General features: G+C 36.2%; 1 protein-coding gene across 1 annotated transcript; it reads left to right on the top strand.

Moving 5' to 3' along the window:
* The first annotated feature begins 36 nt into the window (after positions 1–36).
* On the top strand, positions 37–8417 carry LOC113095395 (ras-related protein Rab-38-like). Its single transcript, XM_026260913.1, has 3 exons — positions 37–2128; positions 5026–5306; positions 5786–8417. Exons 1-3 carry the CDS (start codon positions 1918–1920, stop codon positions 5936–5938), a joined length of 645 nt encoding a protein of 214 aa, XP_026116698.1. The 5' UTR covers positions 37–1917; the 3' UTR covers positions 5939–8417.
* The last annotated feature ends 8767 nt before the right edge of the window (positions 8418–17184 follow it).

Here is a 17184-nt window from a genome sequence, read left to right as displayed (position 1 = left end):
AAGAGACTTATTTTAAAACATTTAAAGTGCCCCTATTATGCCATTTTTACGATTCCTAATATTGTTTCGGGAGTCTCCTACAATAGGATTACATGCATGCAAGGTCAAAAAACACTTTCATTTTCTCAAAATATGCATTTAATATCACCTCATTTTCCAGCGATTCTCAAAGATTCGGTCTGTCTAAACCCCTCCTTTCCTGAGCCTGCTCTGCTCTGATTGGTCAGATGGCCTAGTTTGTTGTGATTGGTCTACGGCATACAGCGGTGTCAGAAACGATATGCCTATTTCAATAGTTCTATATTTTGAATGCTCTATAGAAAATAAAAAAAAAACATCTGTTATTTATCATACAGGTTGTGAATCAGTGGAGCAGCTGATCCAAATAAACAGGATACTGATCAATTTTACAACAGCAAGAGTTTTTTGAATCCCGCATTGAACTCTCCGAGATTAAAGAAGCAGTCGTCAGTAGAATGATGTGTTTGTGGGCGGGGTCAAGTTTTTCTTGGAAGGCCAACATAGAGCATAGGTGTGCATTATGCAAATGTGTTACCCCGTGATGTGTAGCTGTCAAGGAAGTGGGATTTGAATTACTAACGACTCGTTTCAGTTGTACTATTGGGATAATAACTTTATTTATCGTGCACTTTCAGCTTTATTTTGCAGATTGTTTACATTCACATACAGCTACATACATACTGCATGAAAAGCAACATTGGAAATGGCATAACAGGGGCACTTAAAAAAAAAAAAAACTTACTGACCCCAAACATTTGAACAGTGATGTAAGTTAACAGGTTATACACAAAGCAATAATGCAGGGTCTATTTAAAAAATATAATTATTCCATTTGCAAATAATTTCCTTTTTAATTCACTTAGGCTTTTGTTCCAAATCCATACATAGATAAAATGATCCAAAAACAAAATTCCCATTGTTATTACACTGTGGACATGATTCTTACACACAGGGCATTACAATTGTCACTGACAAAGCCTATAAACTACATGAAAGTCTGCAATTAAAGATAGGATTTTTTTATGAACTTTATGAACTTATTTAAGTTGAACTGTTTAGACTTAGTAGGAAAGCACATTGTACCTACCAACAGACATCTATTCTTTTAATCAATGTGCAATATTCTTGAATAGATGTAATGTACTAAAGTCACATGTTTGCATGCAAAGCAGTGCCATTAGCTAAAATAAGTGCTTAATGTTCTTTTGAGAACTTTTGTACATTTTCTAAAAGTCTTTTGCATTTTTTGCTCTTTGCCTTTTCTGATAAGACATTCGTAGAATGTAGATTTCAGCCTTGTGTGTGTGATGTATTTTTCTACTAACTTTTTGTGCTGGTTCAATATGATGGTCATAGTGGATTAAGCTTTGTGACAGTGGGAGGAATGTAGCTTGCAATATTTCTGTTACTTCGAGGTTTTATTTATGATGTGGATAAGCCTTTTTTATTTCTCTTCAAAGCGTGTAAAAATATTGGTTTTACCTAAGTGTTATTAAAGGGGGTTCAATCACAACTTTTTTTTTTTTACTTTAATCATATAATCATATAATTACAAAATAAGGTCTTTGGAGATGCTGTATTTCAAGACGCGTGGTTGTGTTATTTTCACAGTTTCCATGTTTAAGTGTGGTATAGTTCCACCCCCTCTTTCGTCTCCTTTATGTACTTCTCTCTTTCTCTCTTTATGCAAGAGTACATACAGATGACAGACAGACAGACAGATATGTTGGTTTCTGTCATCAGGAGTAAACAAACTCTGAATGGCAGGTCATTTAGAGCACATGAGCAAACACAATTTGTCTGACAGCTGGTCACAAGTTTTCCCACGCCCTGGGCGGTGCCAGTTTAAGTTCAGTGACAGATGACTAGTTACTGTGATAAACTCTGAACACATAAATGTCCTCAGTGACGCATAACAATCAGAAGGAGCATTTGTACAAAATCCTAGTCATCTGTGATTTGGGAGTGGGAAAGACCAGCATCATCAAACGCTATGTGCATCAGACGTACTCCTCTAACTACAGAGCGACCATCGGAGTGGATTTTGCACTCAAAGTTCTCAACTGGGACTCAGAGACGGTCCGGCTGCAGCTGTGGGACATCGCAGGTAGGAGAAAGTAGGCTATAGCAGTGTGTCAAAGCCAATACATATCTGTGTCAGCATATATTAAAAATATGCTGAAAAGCAAGATGGCAACAAGTGCTTTTTTTTAACATAATTTATGGAATTTAGTCACTAAATATTAATGTATAGCCTTAAAACAGTTACCATGTTAACCATAGATTCAGCCAAAATGTAATTGCCACAAGTGCCTAAATAAAAACTCTTCCACTTAAAATTTAAACTGTAAAAATATTAGTCATTTGAATGGAAAACACTGTAAGTTATCTAACCATATAGGTGAAAAAATATATATGCCTTTTTTTTTAAGAAAATGTAATTTTGAAAATTTTTAATTTAAAATGTAAATTGCATTGGTTTTATCATTAAAAGATTAAATTTGACTATACATTATAATTTACTAAGAAAATAGTTTTTCTTTGCAATGATGTTTAATAAGGCATAATTTATAAGGTTAAATGTAAAATATAATTAACATATTGTTAAGGGGGGGCTACAATGGTGTTTCTTGTAAAGTATTTTCCGGACTATAAGTCACACTTTTTTTCATAGTTTGGCTGGTCCTGCGACTTATACTCAGGTGCGACTTATAGTCCGAAAAATACGGTATTCAGAGTTGTTCACAGTGTTAAAGAGATGGATTCTCATGCTAAACATGGCCAAAGTAAAAAAAATTAAAAACTTAACAGAAGACAGAGAATTTCTGTGCTGAAAATCTTCTGGGTTGGTACAAGTTTCAGCAGTTTTTTTTTTTCGATAGTGGATCTAATGACGTAGACGATGGTGGAACTCCTTATATGAGAATTTCTCTCAGAACAGCGCGCCCATGCACATGTTGACCAGAGGAGAGCAAGACCCCGCACATGAACATGCTGCACCAGGAAATCGTCAGCAGCGCTGCATAGGATTCGTTTGAGAATGTCTCCAAATAAGTGTGTTTTTGGATATGAGGGAAAGTTTACCGTGTTCAGCTTCCCAAAGAATCCAGCATGACGCGAACAGTGGATGCAGTTTGTTTTTCCGGGGCAGCAATGGAGTGTAGCAATTACGTTTGTGTGTTCTCATTTCAGTGAAGGCACGCCTCCAGGAGCTCGGCTTTTTCTGGAGAGAATCGGAAAGCTGTATTTTTCATTTATAAATATGATAAAACTAAAGACTTTTTGGAGATTTGAAGGATGCAGTAGGCTACTACTTTATAAGTACTCAAGATTAACATGAGATTAGGTGAAACTGTGTATGTTATGTACCCTTTAACATTAAAATTATTAAAAGCATAAATCGTGAATTCCCTGATGTGACCATATTTGTTAAGATCAAAGAAAACATTCAACAATTTTTAGTAGCTTAAACAATTTTGTCGACACGGAACGTAAGTTTAGAACTTTAAAATATAGCCACTAAAATGTTCATGGTTTTTAAATGATAAATTAGATAAATAAATAAATAACAGGGTAACCACAAACCGCTTTGCCATTTACAAATTGTAAAAAAAAAAAAAAAAAAAAAAAACTGGTTACTATAGTTTTACTATAATAAAATAATGGCTAATTTTCTTAAGGGTTGGGCTGTTTTGTAAGGGGGGAGATCCGTGATAGGTCGACTTTAGAGATCAGCACTATGTCAAATTAGTCCATTAGAAACAACACAAAACAAAACGACTTAGGAAGGTATCAAGGCCCATTACAGAAGTAAGTCATTAAACCGCTCATATTATAAAGCAGACCTTTAGTTCCTTAACTTCTTCATTGTTAATATACTTTCCTTGTTATGTTAAACTCTCATCCTGACATGATTCAGCAGTCATACACCGTCATAAACTCCTCATGGGCTTCATAAACTCCTAATTTGCTACTCAGGAAGTCATCTGACATAAAATAAATAAAATAAAGCATTTCTTGTTTCTTGGTCCATTAACTGTGAAGCAGGCCGCTGTCAGACAGAGATCAACACACACCTCCTGATTCTAATTTTGAACAAATAATAGAACAAACTGAGAGAAACAGCTGTCAGCTGTCCTTGGGAATGCTGTATAATGCTGGCAGCCAGGATGAGTGGCTGCATTCAGCATCTGACACGAGAAATGCACACAGATGGAATGTACCATTAGCTGGAAAAATTAGTAGTAACTAGTAACAAGCATATTTGATTGAATAAGAACAACAGGAAAGTTTGCTGTGGATACTGGTCAGAACAATGCGTATCCACACTATGAATGCACAAAGAAATGTAAAGAGTCATGTGTGGTTCACCAGTAGATTCATTTTACTAAATATAATCATGCCAAATTTATCCTGGCACACACATTTTCTTAGAATTTGAGACCATGAGCTGATACATAAAATACCTTAATATATAAGCAATTTATGCATGCAATATATACTAAAGTTTAAAAGTTTTTTTAAGAAATGAATATTTAAATTCAGTAAGAGTGCTTTAATTTGTTTGAAAGTCACTAAAGATTTATAATGTTACAAAAGTTTTTTTTTTTAATGCTGTTAATTTGAACCGTTTATTCGTTAAAGATTAACTAAAAGTATGAATAATGTAAAACTGATAATAAGACATGTTTCTTTAGCACCAAATCTGCACATTAGAATGATTTCTGAAGGATCATGTGACAAAATGCAAGTTTGCCAGCACAGGAGTAGAATCCTTTTTAAAATAAATAAAAATAGAAAGCAGTTATTTTGAATTGTGATAATAGTTTACAATATTACTGTTTTATTGTATTTTTAACCAAACAAATGCAGCTGTGGTGAGCATGAGAAACTTGAGGTATTACCTACCTCAAACCTTTGAATGGAAGTGGCATTTGGCTTGTTGTGTCATGCTTTTCTCAGTTGTTTTTACCTTTTTTTCTCTGTCTCCATCTGCACTGGAAGATCAGGAGCGGTTCGGGAACATGACAAGGGTTTATTACCAGGAGGCCATGGGGGCGTTCATTGTTTTTGATGTTACCAGACCCACCACGTTTGAGGCTGTCTCCAAATGGAAGGAGGATCTGGAATCAAAATTAATACTTTCAAATGGTCAGCGTATAGCCACAGTGCTCCTGGCCAATAAGTCCGACCAAAATAGAGACTTTCTGTCTAACAACAGCCTGAAGATGGACCAATACTGCAAGGAGAATGGATTTGTGGGCTGGTTTGAGACATCTGCTAAGGTAAAGCATGCCATTTATAATATATTTAGATGATATTTAGATAAACAGCAGTCTAACAAATATCTCTTGACAGAACTTGTATTGTCAGAGGCTTTAGTGCTTGATTAAAGCTTCTGATTGAAGGTTATTTATATTTGCATGCTAATTAGACCTGTTTCTCACATGCAGAACAGTTGCTGAGGGATACATTGGAACAATGGGGCCATCTCATTAAATCCAATAGAGAGGTTTCAAAGGGATTTATTATTTATTTATTTCAGGACCTCTGTCCATTCATCCTTATTGAAGAGTCCAATCAGTCTTAAATTAACCTCATTAAATCATTGGATTTAATAATTCATTACTGATCCCAGGTCAGGTTCAGTGGCAGATATGATCAAACACAATCCTTACCCTGAATGATCAAACCAAACATCTGGAATTCTGAAACCTGGACATCTAAAAATGTTTCATGTATGTTCTGTCTCTCTAAATTTTAGGAAAACATCAATATTAATGAAGCTGCCAACTTCCTTGTGAAACGCATAATTGCCAGCGAGAATGACATCTTGAAATCAGTGGTTCCAGATACCATTTCTCCTCAGCTCAACTCAGATAAAGAACTGACCTGTTCTGCGTGTTTCAAACCCTGAGAGAAGGTAGCATGAATCTATGGCAGCAGTATTGGTTGTCCTTGGACTGAAGATGATGTAGATGTTCACAGCCTCATCCCTCCAGTTCCAGCACTATGGTCAACCATCGATAAGCCGCATACACCACAGAGATCTGTCCGTTAGTTACAGCATTAAACTACAGACACTCTGAGCTTGCACACAAAGTAATTGTATTTATGTTTGAAGCTGCACTTTTTCCTGGTCTTTTTTGTTATGTCTAACAAAAACCTGGGGAGTTCTGGACTGGCATGCTTGACTGAACAAGGTGAGAGATTATAGAACTACTTTCTGTCAGACACACAGACAGATGGCTGATTATACTTTCAGAAACAGGAAAGTTTTATTAGTATATACACCATAATATAGTTATTTCTGGTTCTGGTGGACTGAGTTTTAATCCCCAGTTTTAAATGAAAAATAACATTTTTACTTTTGAAACCGGTTTCCCTTTAGTTCAGGGGTCTCCAAGCCTGCTCCTGGAGAGCTACCATCTTGCAGATTTCTGTTTCAGTAGGGTTGGGACTTAAAGTCCAAGACACACTGCATGATTTTAGCAATCCTGTAAGTTCATTGCAAATCACACTTTGCGACATGGATCTGATAAACTTGGGTAAAACATGCATTCAGACTGGATGATGATGACAGTTTGATCACAGTTTGGAAGTTGTATTTTTAGATTTTTTGTATGTTCTGAAAAAAGTGGAAGAGGCGAAAGTTCAAAGAACTTTGAAAGAAAAAAAGAACTTTGAGGAGTTTTATGTTTTAGGGCCATGTCGTGTTGATTTTTATGTCGCATTTTTATTGGCAAACAAACACACTTTACAATGATCATGCTGAATTTCTGACACTGTCAGAAAATGATCATAGGCAGAAATTGCCATGCTTTTTTCATGATGCCAATCTGGGACAGCCGTGCAGTGTCTAGAATACTTGAAGTCGGTTGGACAGTAGCTCTCCAGGATCAGGATTGGAGATCAAGTCATCACATGAATAAACCAGGATTTGCTAATTGGTGGCAGGTGGTAATAGTGGGTGGGACATTCTCACTCTAGACAGCATTTGATTGGACAAAAATCAGTGTAGTTCAGGATGGCTCATCAATATGTTGCTTTGGTTTTCTCATAAGAGAGTTCGTTTATAAAAAGCTGAAAGTTAATTTGATTAAAGTTTCCATGCAATTAAGAATTCACCCATTTTCTAAACGCAACTTATGAGCGATTCTTCCATGAATATGTTTCATTTAAAAATTCAGTATGCCTTCATCTAATGGATTTAACCTCTAGAATTAAAACCAGATTACGATTATATTCTGTGGTATGCATATTTTACCATATTGAAATTATTAAATGACTGTCATGCTTAGATAAATACAACTTTATGGGCTTTTTTAAGGTTTTAATTGACAGGTTATGAACACGAGTTGTGTAATAGCGCGTATAAAGTATTTAAAATCAAGTTAAACATCTTTTAATTGTTTGCACAAAATAGATTTCTCAAACTGTATCTGTAAACAGAGAGCTGCCAACCTCTTTCCTTATCCACTCTGTCTCCTTGAACATCCTGGTCCTTCTTATCTACTGCGATCCTTCCATTTCATCCCTTTTTTTCACTCCAGTTCCACTCTCTGCATTTCACAGCTCCTTTGCAGTGATTCACTGTATGACTCATCGACATTATATAAATCTCCCATGATTCCCCACATCACCATGTGCTTTATTCAAATCCTTTAATGTGTATATTGATCTACTGCCTTTCTATATCCATCTACACCTGCTGCAAACAGTTTTGGATTATTAGAGATTGTGTTGTAGCATATCGTTAAATATGTTTTTGTGAGCTATACTGTATTTAGTTGAGATGTTGTCAAGGTATAAAGAAGCACTTTGAAAAATGAAAATCTGTTTTGTTTGGAAGGTTTTACAATATAAATGTAACAAAGAAACATTTTTATGCCAAATATTCAATGAAAAAAGAAACCTTATACAATTTATAATGTAATCATGTGAGCCCCGGTTGAGACCTCTGGAGTTTAGAAGAAATTTCTGATCATGGCTTGTCTTGAAAAATAAAGATGATAGCCATGATTTGGATATCTGAGACAAATTTTGCAAACCCTCAAAGATTCCTCTGATCGGCTAAAATTTGTAGTCTTTGATCGTTAGTTTGACATGTGCACCGACATCCGATTAAAGAATCATATTTGACCTCGGACGAGATTCTGGCAGTGTCAAAAGATTTGGTGTACAGTCCTGCAGTGTGACTTCTACAACGAATGTAAGCTTGTATTCGTTAAACATTTATGTGTTGATAATGTAAAACTCTGGACAAGTTTTCCTATGTTGTACTGTGAGAGAGGTTCAAGATTGTGATCAAGCATTATTGTGATCAAAAATAGCCTGTGATCATTTTCTGACAGTGCTAGAAATTGAGCGTGAACTGCTTACTTTTTCAGCACACATAAAAAGTACAACTGCCAAACTGTGATTCATCATGCTCTTTTTGTTTACCACTAGAGTCTGCTTCCATTTAATTCTTCAATATTAACTTCAATAGTCATAGTTTCATCCTCATACAGTTTACATAGGTATACCCTATATCGTACCCAAAATGATCAGATCCATGATGAACATTATGATTTGTAATGCTCTCATAAGGGACTTATTAGTAGGCGTCAGTAGGTGGCAAAAATGAGTGTCTTTTGTGTTATGAACATTTAAATTGGTCTTATAGATGACACTATTTTATGTTGGACTCATTAAATATAAATAGCCTACGTATTACTCTTAATTAGTTCATTATTTTTTTTATTCATTTATTAATTTAGCTTAATTGTTTAAGTAAATTGTTCATGTAAAAAAAGAGAATAATTTGCATACAACTCCTTTTAAGTTGTTTCTACTAAAGAAATCATTTTCCTATAGGCAATGTAATAATGATGACATAGTTTAAGTCATGAAACATGACATTTTAAGTATATTCAAAACATTTAGCCTACCAAAAATAGTTCTTCATTTTGAACAGTGATTTCAATAGCTGAATATAAACAAGCGAAAATAATTTATGCACAAGAACTAGTTTCGGAGGCAGACTGCTCGTTATAAGCCTCGGATTCCAGCGAGTGAGCGAATGAAGAGGCTTGTGGGGGAGAGAAAACAAGTGAATGTGACGGAGGGAGTGAAGGTGTTACTCCTCTCTCTCTGTGACAGATACCAGCTGCATCAGTAGGAGCAGATCCCTCCTCTGTACTTCATCGAAAACCGCCTAATTAAACAGCCAAATTAATTTGCTGAAACATCCCCGTGCCTTTGTCGATTTCTGCAAATCGTAGATACGCAGAGATAAAGATGAAAGCAGAAAATTGGAAGGTTCAAATGCACATCCTGTGCAGGACGTTTTTAGATCAAACAAGATGCTTAATGACATAATTGGCATTCAGGTGGTGCTATTGAAATAGAATGGAAGAGCTTTAAATGTGGCAGTTATGGGGGAGTGGACATTAGCATGGCTACCTATGTTTATTAAAAGCTCTATGTGCTCCTCGAGCTCTCTGAACACTTCACATTAGCTTTGCCGGAGAAGGCATCCCACACACAAACACCCACGCAGCCTGACACACAGCCACTGATTCTCTCTCATATAGAGCAGCATTCACTCACTCCGTCACAGTTAGATGGAGATGAGCACACATAATCATCCTCCCACACATTCATTACATTGTTCAGACTTAGAGATAGAAATCTCTTTTCCTTTCTTGTAAATTTTCTGTGGCAGAACCGTGTACAGGACATGATGTAGGCTACTCGAAGGCACTTCAAGGATCATGATGGGACTGCCATGATACGGCAAAAAAAATAATGAACTGCTATGGATCGCCCTAAAAATGTTTTATTTTGTATCCTAAAAATCAAACACATGATCCCTTGACTAGTGGTTTTGTTTGTGGTTTGTCTCAGTTCTCTGCATTCATGTTGTGCGTCTGCCAGAAAATAAGATTTTTGATATGCCTATATTAAAGCTATACAGTACATAAGGAACAGCTTTAGATTAAAACAGATTACTGGGTATCAGATCAGACTAAACATCAAGCAAGATTGCTCTAAAATAGAATCAAGATTTCAAATGATGAAGTAAGTTTTGTGGTGATACATAAATACATATATGCTGTAGAGATATATTGCATATAAATAAATTATACAGTCATGTTCAGTACAGTTCTTAAAACGTCTTTCGCAATTTATATCTGAAATGCCATCCATCTGGTAGTCAGTAGTGCAATTCAGAACCCTGTAGGCACACAGGCAGACTCACAGAGTGAGAGGGAAAATTTTGACAGAGAGATAAAGAGAGACAAAAGATTAAAACTAACAGAAAGAGAACTCGTGTCCTGAGTGTCAAATGCACTAAATGTGAAAAAAATGTAGACAATTTCACAGGAAGTTTCATGGACAGAGACACCTTGTGAGTGAAAAACTATAGAAAGATATCAGATGTGTTCAGAATAGCACTCCATCACACTTTTTTTTTGCATTATGTACTAAATGTTCTGTATGCATGCAAAACTTGGATTAGCTAGAATCTGAATATTGCATGGAATTCTTCAACCCACAAAGCAAACATGAACCAGTATCAGTATGTTTTACCATTAACATCTTGATTTATTACTTGATTATACTACCAAAAAAAATAAAAAAATTGGTGTTGGTGCAGTGGATAAGACGCATGCCTTTGGTATGAGAGACCCGGGTTCAAATCCACTGTGAGGCACCAATGTGTCCCTGAGTAAGACACTTAACCCTCTAGTTGCTCCAGAGGCGTGCGACCTCTGACATATATATATATATATATATATATATATATATAGCAATTGTAAGTCGCTTTGGATAAAAGCATCAGCTAAATGAATAAAAAACAATGTAATGCTTGTAATATCTTGACACTTACTGAATTTATCATTTTTGTAGACTGAGTGCTGTGTGGGTTTAGTGTTCAAGAAGAACCAGGATATTGTTGATTATGATGCACATTCCCTTCTTTTCTCAGACTGTTTCTCATGTCTGTAGCCACAAGAGTTAAGCACTTTGACTGGTATTAGCAAGAAAAACACATTGACCTAGTTAGTGGGTGGACGTGAACAGGGCTGGTGGTGGCTATAAAATGCTATATTAAAGAGGTTCATTCATTCAGCTAGTAAGACTACCGATGTTAAGCCATTATCAGGGTCATTAACTGCATTTTGTGATATCTAATGTTCTAAAAGTATTTTATTAATGAATTTTAAAATTCATTGGTACTAGCATGTTGCTTCTGATGTCACGTCCCTTTAAATTATAATTAATTTGTGGTGGTCTATACTAAGATTATTTTCTTTTGAGATGATTTCTAAGCAGTCTTTTACAGCCTTTATCCTTTACAGCCCTAGCATCCAACAAGAACCACTCAGAACACCCTAGCAACTGCATTGCAACCCTAGCATGACAGAACATTAGCATCCACATACTGTAGCAACCACAGCACTGACTTAGACAACATTTACAACTGTATAATAACCCTAGCATCTGCCCACAACACCTTCACACTGACACCCTAACAACCACCCTGAACACCCTAGAAACTGCATAGCAACCCTAGAAACCACTCAGAACACCCTAGCAACCATGCAAACACCCTAGAAACTGTATACAGACCATAGGAACCACACACAACACTCTGGCAACTGCATGGCAACCCTAGTATCCACCCAGAAGACCATAGCAACCACTCAGAACACCCTAGTAACTACATAGTGACTATAGAATCCACCCAGAACATCCTAGCAACCTAAGAGCAACCTTAGCAACCATTGCAACCTCCCACAGACCATCGTGGAATGGAGATGGACCGGAAATCTATAAATCTAGTTGAACAACCTGCAAATGCGTCAAAGAGTCCATCTTCTCGTAAGTTTGGTGAGTCACTCCTATTGTTTAAATGGATGTAGTTTAATTTCCTGTTTGAAGATGAGGAGGAAATGGATGGAGTCATGATGCAGGTGTGTTATTGGATCAACTCTCAGGAACACATTTCCTGTCTGCTGACAGGCATTTGACAGACTTCTAAATGTATGTCAGTCAAAACATGCTGCTAACACTTAAAGTGCCACGCTGGAGGATGTGTGATGACATCAGTCAAACGATCAGAGCACAGGACTTGACTGAATGCTGAATTCTTTATTGCTCATGTGTGTGACATGCTTCTGGTTTCCTGAATGAGATCTAACGACATTAGGTAAGCCCTTCAATATATACTTCAAGGATTGAAAATCCTTTGTTAGTTCAGAAAAAAGACAGATTTGGTTTCAAAATGAGGCATTCATATTGTCAAGCTTCATGTTTTGCATCTCACTGATCATTTTCAGACCTCAAAGTTGCAGGGATCTCTAATGTGTGCTGTTTTTTTTTTTTTTTTTTTCAAATGACAGGTCTGTCATTTTATTTAAGCAAGACTAACACACCTCCTTCCATCAATAAGTGGGACATTTGAAATAGACCCCGGAGTGGACTCTCAGTGGACCTAGAGTGAATCAAGAGCAGCCAGATCTCAGAATATAGATTAATGTTAGATGAAGTACAGACTTGTCAGTATGCCTGCACACCCCGACAGAGCTCAGAGAGCACATCTGTCCAATACAGGCTTGCCTGTTGAGAATTACAGCAGCTCTGAGACCAGTTTGCTATGCAGTTAATAGATTAAGGGTAGAATGTCTTTTAAAAATAATAAAACATTATTACATTTTTTTTTTTTTACAAATTATTAAAAATAATTTTCATTAATATAATATAATATAATATAATAAAAAGTGTAAAAACTAAAAATTGGCAACTAATTGAAATAATGAATAACTGTTGAAAACTGAAATTAAGGTTTAAGTAAATATACTAAAATTTAAATAAATATGAATCAAAGCTAAATATAAACATAGTTATATATTTACGTAGATTTTTACAAAATAAAATCATTATAAATCAAAAAAAAAAAAAAAGCCAATTCAAAATATTAATAAATACTATAGCATTAATAATAAAACTAAAATAACACTGCCTGGAAATTAAAAAAAAAAAAGATCAAAATGAAAAAAAAAAAATTTTATTGTTCATTTTATATACAATCATTTTATATTTTTTGCTAAATGAAGCCACATCAATAAATATCCCATCGATTTGCACATGCAGGCTATGATAGCTTATGCTTTGTTTTTACATAATACATGGTTAATTAAAAGGCCCATATTTGTGGACCTATATCAATAAATGTAATGTTTGAAGGTAAGGATATTATTTGTTACATTTTGTGTGATAAAAGAAAAATTCACTCAGTTGCCACCATTTAATGCCTAGTGTAAAATCCAGGTCTTGAATCAAAACCTGATTGTGACAGAGACAGTGAGACAGTCAGAACCAAGTGACGAAGAAAAGACCAGCTTTTTCCTCAAAACACAAGGGCAGTGTCATGGCCCGAGATAATCCTCTATATTGGCTGCTCTAGTGACTCACTGGCTCCAATAAGCTCATTCCTGTCTGCCTTGGCCTCTTTAACCACTCCACGGCTCCAGACAAAGTCAGTGGGGTGACATTCTGTCCTAGATTTTGTGGTTATGTTGCAGGTTTATGGGATCCATACAGCAGTAATGTGTAATGTTTAACTCCGTTTAGGTCGCTGAGGGATCAAAAGACAGCTAAAATGTCTTGACTCGGTGTGCATCCAAATGATTATGAGAGAAACCAGAACTGTCTGCAGTTTAGGTTTAGTGGATTCTGCATATAGAACAGAGGTGTAGTAATCATTTCCTAATTAGACAGAACATTAGACAGAATGAGAGAGGACATTGTGTGTCCCGTTCTGTTCTGTTCGGCACTCTTGGGCCTTGCCCTCCAGACATATCTAATAGGAAAAGAGTGTAATTAAAAGAGAGAAAGAATGAATTTGGAAGTCTCTGAGATAAACGAGCTACACTTAGTAGTGATGAGGTGAGCAAGTGATTGAAAATGTTTGGCTTTTGATGCGTTCACAATATTTTTCTCATAAAGTGAAAAAGTTTACAGTTTACAGTCTCATAAGAGATACTAAAACTAAAAGTGTTTTTTAAACTGGAAAATGGTTAAAAAAAAAAACCTCAAGATTATGAGCTATAAACTATCAATTCCTTGAACAATTGTGAGTTTAAAAATCATTATTAAGCTTTTTTTATTCCATGGCAGCAGGAAAACAGAATTTGTTTTTGAACAAATATTTGAAGTGAACAAAAATCGCTTACTTTAGAGTGTGACTGATTTCTTGCCTTCAGGTACTGACTCTAGCAGACTCCCTTTACTGAACAAGTTGCTGTTTTGAGATTTAGAGCAGAACGTTTTTATGTTTAAAAATGTGAGACACAGACTTGTGGAATAGATAAAAAACAAGCTCTTGAGATACATTTTAAAAGTTGAACAACTTTTAACTTAAACACCCATCATCTGGCACGTTTCCACCGAAAAACAATGGAAAAGCAGCATAATAGAAATGAAATAATGCTTTCTGTGTGAACGGGCCATAATTGTCTGCGATATTTTTGTTTTTTATTCCTGTTGCTTTCACTCCCTGTTGTCTCTTAGCAGATTTTTGCTTTGTTTAAAGTAAATGTCATTTGGATTAGTTATTTTAAATTATATATATAAATATATATTAGAGATATTAATGTCAAAATACTTCTAGGGGCCACTGTATAAGTATAATAACATTGGCTTTCCCCCGTTTGTGATTTTAAAATCAAATAAGCTGCAATGCAAAAAGTTCCATTACTTTTTTCAAAAAACAGACATTAGATGAGCGAGGGATTATAAGTTAATGAATGTGGCGAGTTGTATTAATCTTCTCAACAGTCTGCCTGGAGTATTCCTCACTCGATAACTTCCAGACTCATTAACATCTGGGGTCTCATGTAATAAATGTGTTCAAATAGGCTCAAGTAGATTAGATTTTATTATAGATTTTGTGCGGCGGTCCATATATTAAAATCCTTGCAGGTCAGCCAGCCCACTCAACACGGATTTCTGCGACAGTAACAGCGGGTGAAATATTCTCAAGCCGAATCAATCCAAAGTCAAGCGACAACTTCACCGACATCAATACAGAAAGTAGTAAGCAGACATAAGGGTATCACTTTGATCAGAGCGTTTGTGTGGCCTCATTCTGCCACGGATCCTGACAACCTGGAGGCAGAGGCAAGAAAGGACATGCCATGATTAGGTGTGCATCTGAGGCTAACCACACACACATACACCTCTCGCCGGTTTCTAACCAACATGACAGCTTGACATTGCACCTGGGTTCGATTCGTCTGGACCAGTTCCCAGACAAGTGTGAAGAAGAGAGACAGCACGGGAACTGAGACAAAGAGAGTTTGCAGCCCTCCTAGTAACCTTGTAAGCTGAAACGCTGCAGCTTCTACACATTTTGTAGTAGTGCTCAGCTGCTGCACGTACAGTATGATTTCCAATAAATGCACACTCTCATCCTCGGAGGTACTTCACACGGTTTGATGAGATTCAGTTGCCATGGAGACAGCTGAAAATGATTGATTGGCCAGCACCTGAAAAGTGCTCGCCGAAACTTCTAGATCAACCGGTTATTTTTAAAAGGCCCTGTGGGAAATCTCAGCATGAAGGATGTGGATCAAGAGAAAGTTTGCTACATCTACCACGTGAAATAAGCTGAAGGTCATAGTAAAAATACTGGCACAGTTAAAGACGGTTTTACCATTAGATGAAATTAGACCACAAAAGACATTTAGGGGATGAGTCCTCAATCACTAGACCAAACTGTAGCTTATAATTTTTGATAATGATGCTCTTTGTTTGTTGTTTACGACAATGTTTTAAAAGTTAAATATTTAGATCTCAGAGGTCTAACAGCACTCATCAATGTCAAACTGATTGGGATGGCCAATCAAATCAAAGATTGCAGTCTTTAGGTTTCACAGAAGCCGGACATGAATCCAGCACGAGGCTTGTGAGGAAACCTGTTTTATGATGAAGTGTAAATGACAAACAGTCCTGTGACATTTTGTCAGATTTCTGGATATACCTTCAGATGACTTCTGTCCTCACCAGCTGTTTCTGCGGTTAAAAACAAAGTAATCATCAAGAGTTATTAGATATCAAATTAATATTTCTCCTTGGAGACGCGGCAAGGGCAGTCTTAAATGGATCTCACATTTAATTCTACTCCTTTTCCATCATCAGCTCGAGCTAGAGCTAGAAATGGAAATTATTTCTCAAAGAGTGCAATTTTATTACTATACCTAACTCAGCTGATGACGTCAGCAATGTCAAGGTCACTGGTTCGATTCCAAAAAAAAAGAAAGAAAAAAGAAATGCTCTTTGAATGCACTGCGAGTTTGAAAGCCTGGCAAACGAATAAATGTACTTTGGAGGTCAAGTATCTTTTTTGGAGCGGCTCTGAGATTTCACTTCTCTGCCAGTTCGAATGAATCATTGTTCACTCCCTTGTACGCAGACATTAAGCAGATCCTCTCAGGACTGCGAGTCTATATCTCTCCGAAGGACGGAGACCGGACAGAAACAGAAAGGTGAAGTCTGAGAAACATTTCACACCACTACTCTCTGTTGACGAAGACAATGAGAAAGAAAGAGGACAACATAAAGTTTGAGCTGCGTCAAGATCATGCGAACTGAACACGAAGGGCAACGAGTAAAGCCTCTCCTCAGTGGACAGTTACAGGTCATACATTAAGATGCGATTATATGTACGTTTTAAAAAGTCTGTACTTTTGGATGCATATAAACAAAGATTCAGTATTAAGCATTCAAACGTTGGTGTAAATGCAGTTGCACTACAAGTAGTAAAGATACTGCTATTTTAAGCTCTGTTTACATGGAAATAAGCACTCTTATTGTTTGGAAACGGTTTCGATTACTGATGGATTGAGGTAGAGGATGAACTGCGATTTAATCACAGTATAACATCGCCCTCCAGTGGACATTTACACAAATCTTACATTCGCAATGCATCACTCATCTAAATAGCATCTGTGTCAAACTATCACTTCAATCCAAAACAATATCAAGAAGGGATGAGATGTAAAACGTTCTTACAAGAAAATGCCATTGTAAAAACTGTGTTATTAAAAAATTAAATATCTATATATAAAAGTCAATTAGATTGTCATTAAATAAAACACACTTAGAACC

Source organism: Carassius auratus, unplaced genomic scaffold, assembly GCF_003368295.1.
Source record: "Carassius auratus strain Wakin unplaced genomic scaffold, ASM336829v1 scaf_tig00215709, whole genome shotgun sequence".
NCBI lineage: Eukaryota > Metazoa > Chordata > Actinopteri > Cypriniformes > Cyprinidae > Carassius > Carassius auratus.
The sequence above is the reverse complement of the archived record's forward strand: the minus strand, read 5'-3'. Positions and strand labels throughout refer to the sequence as shown.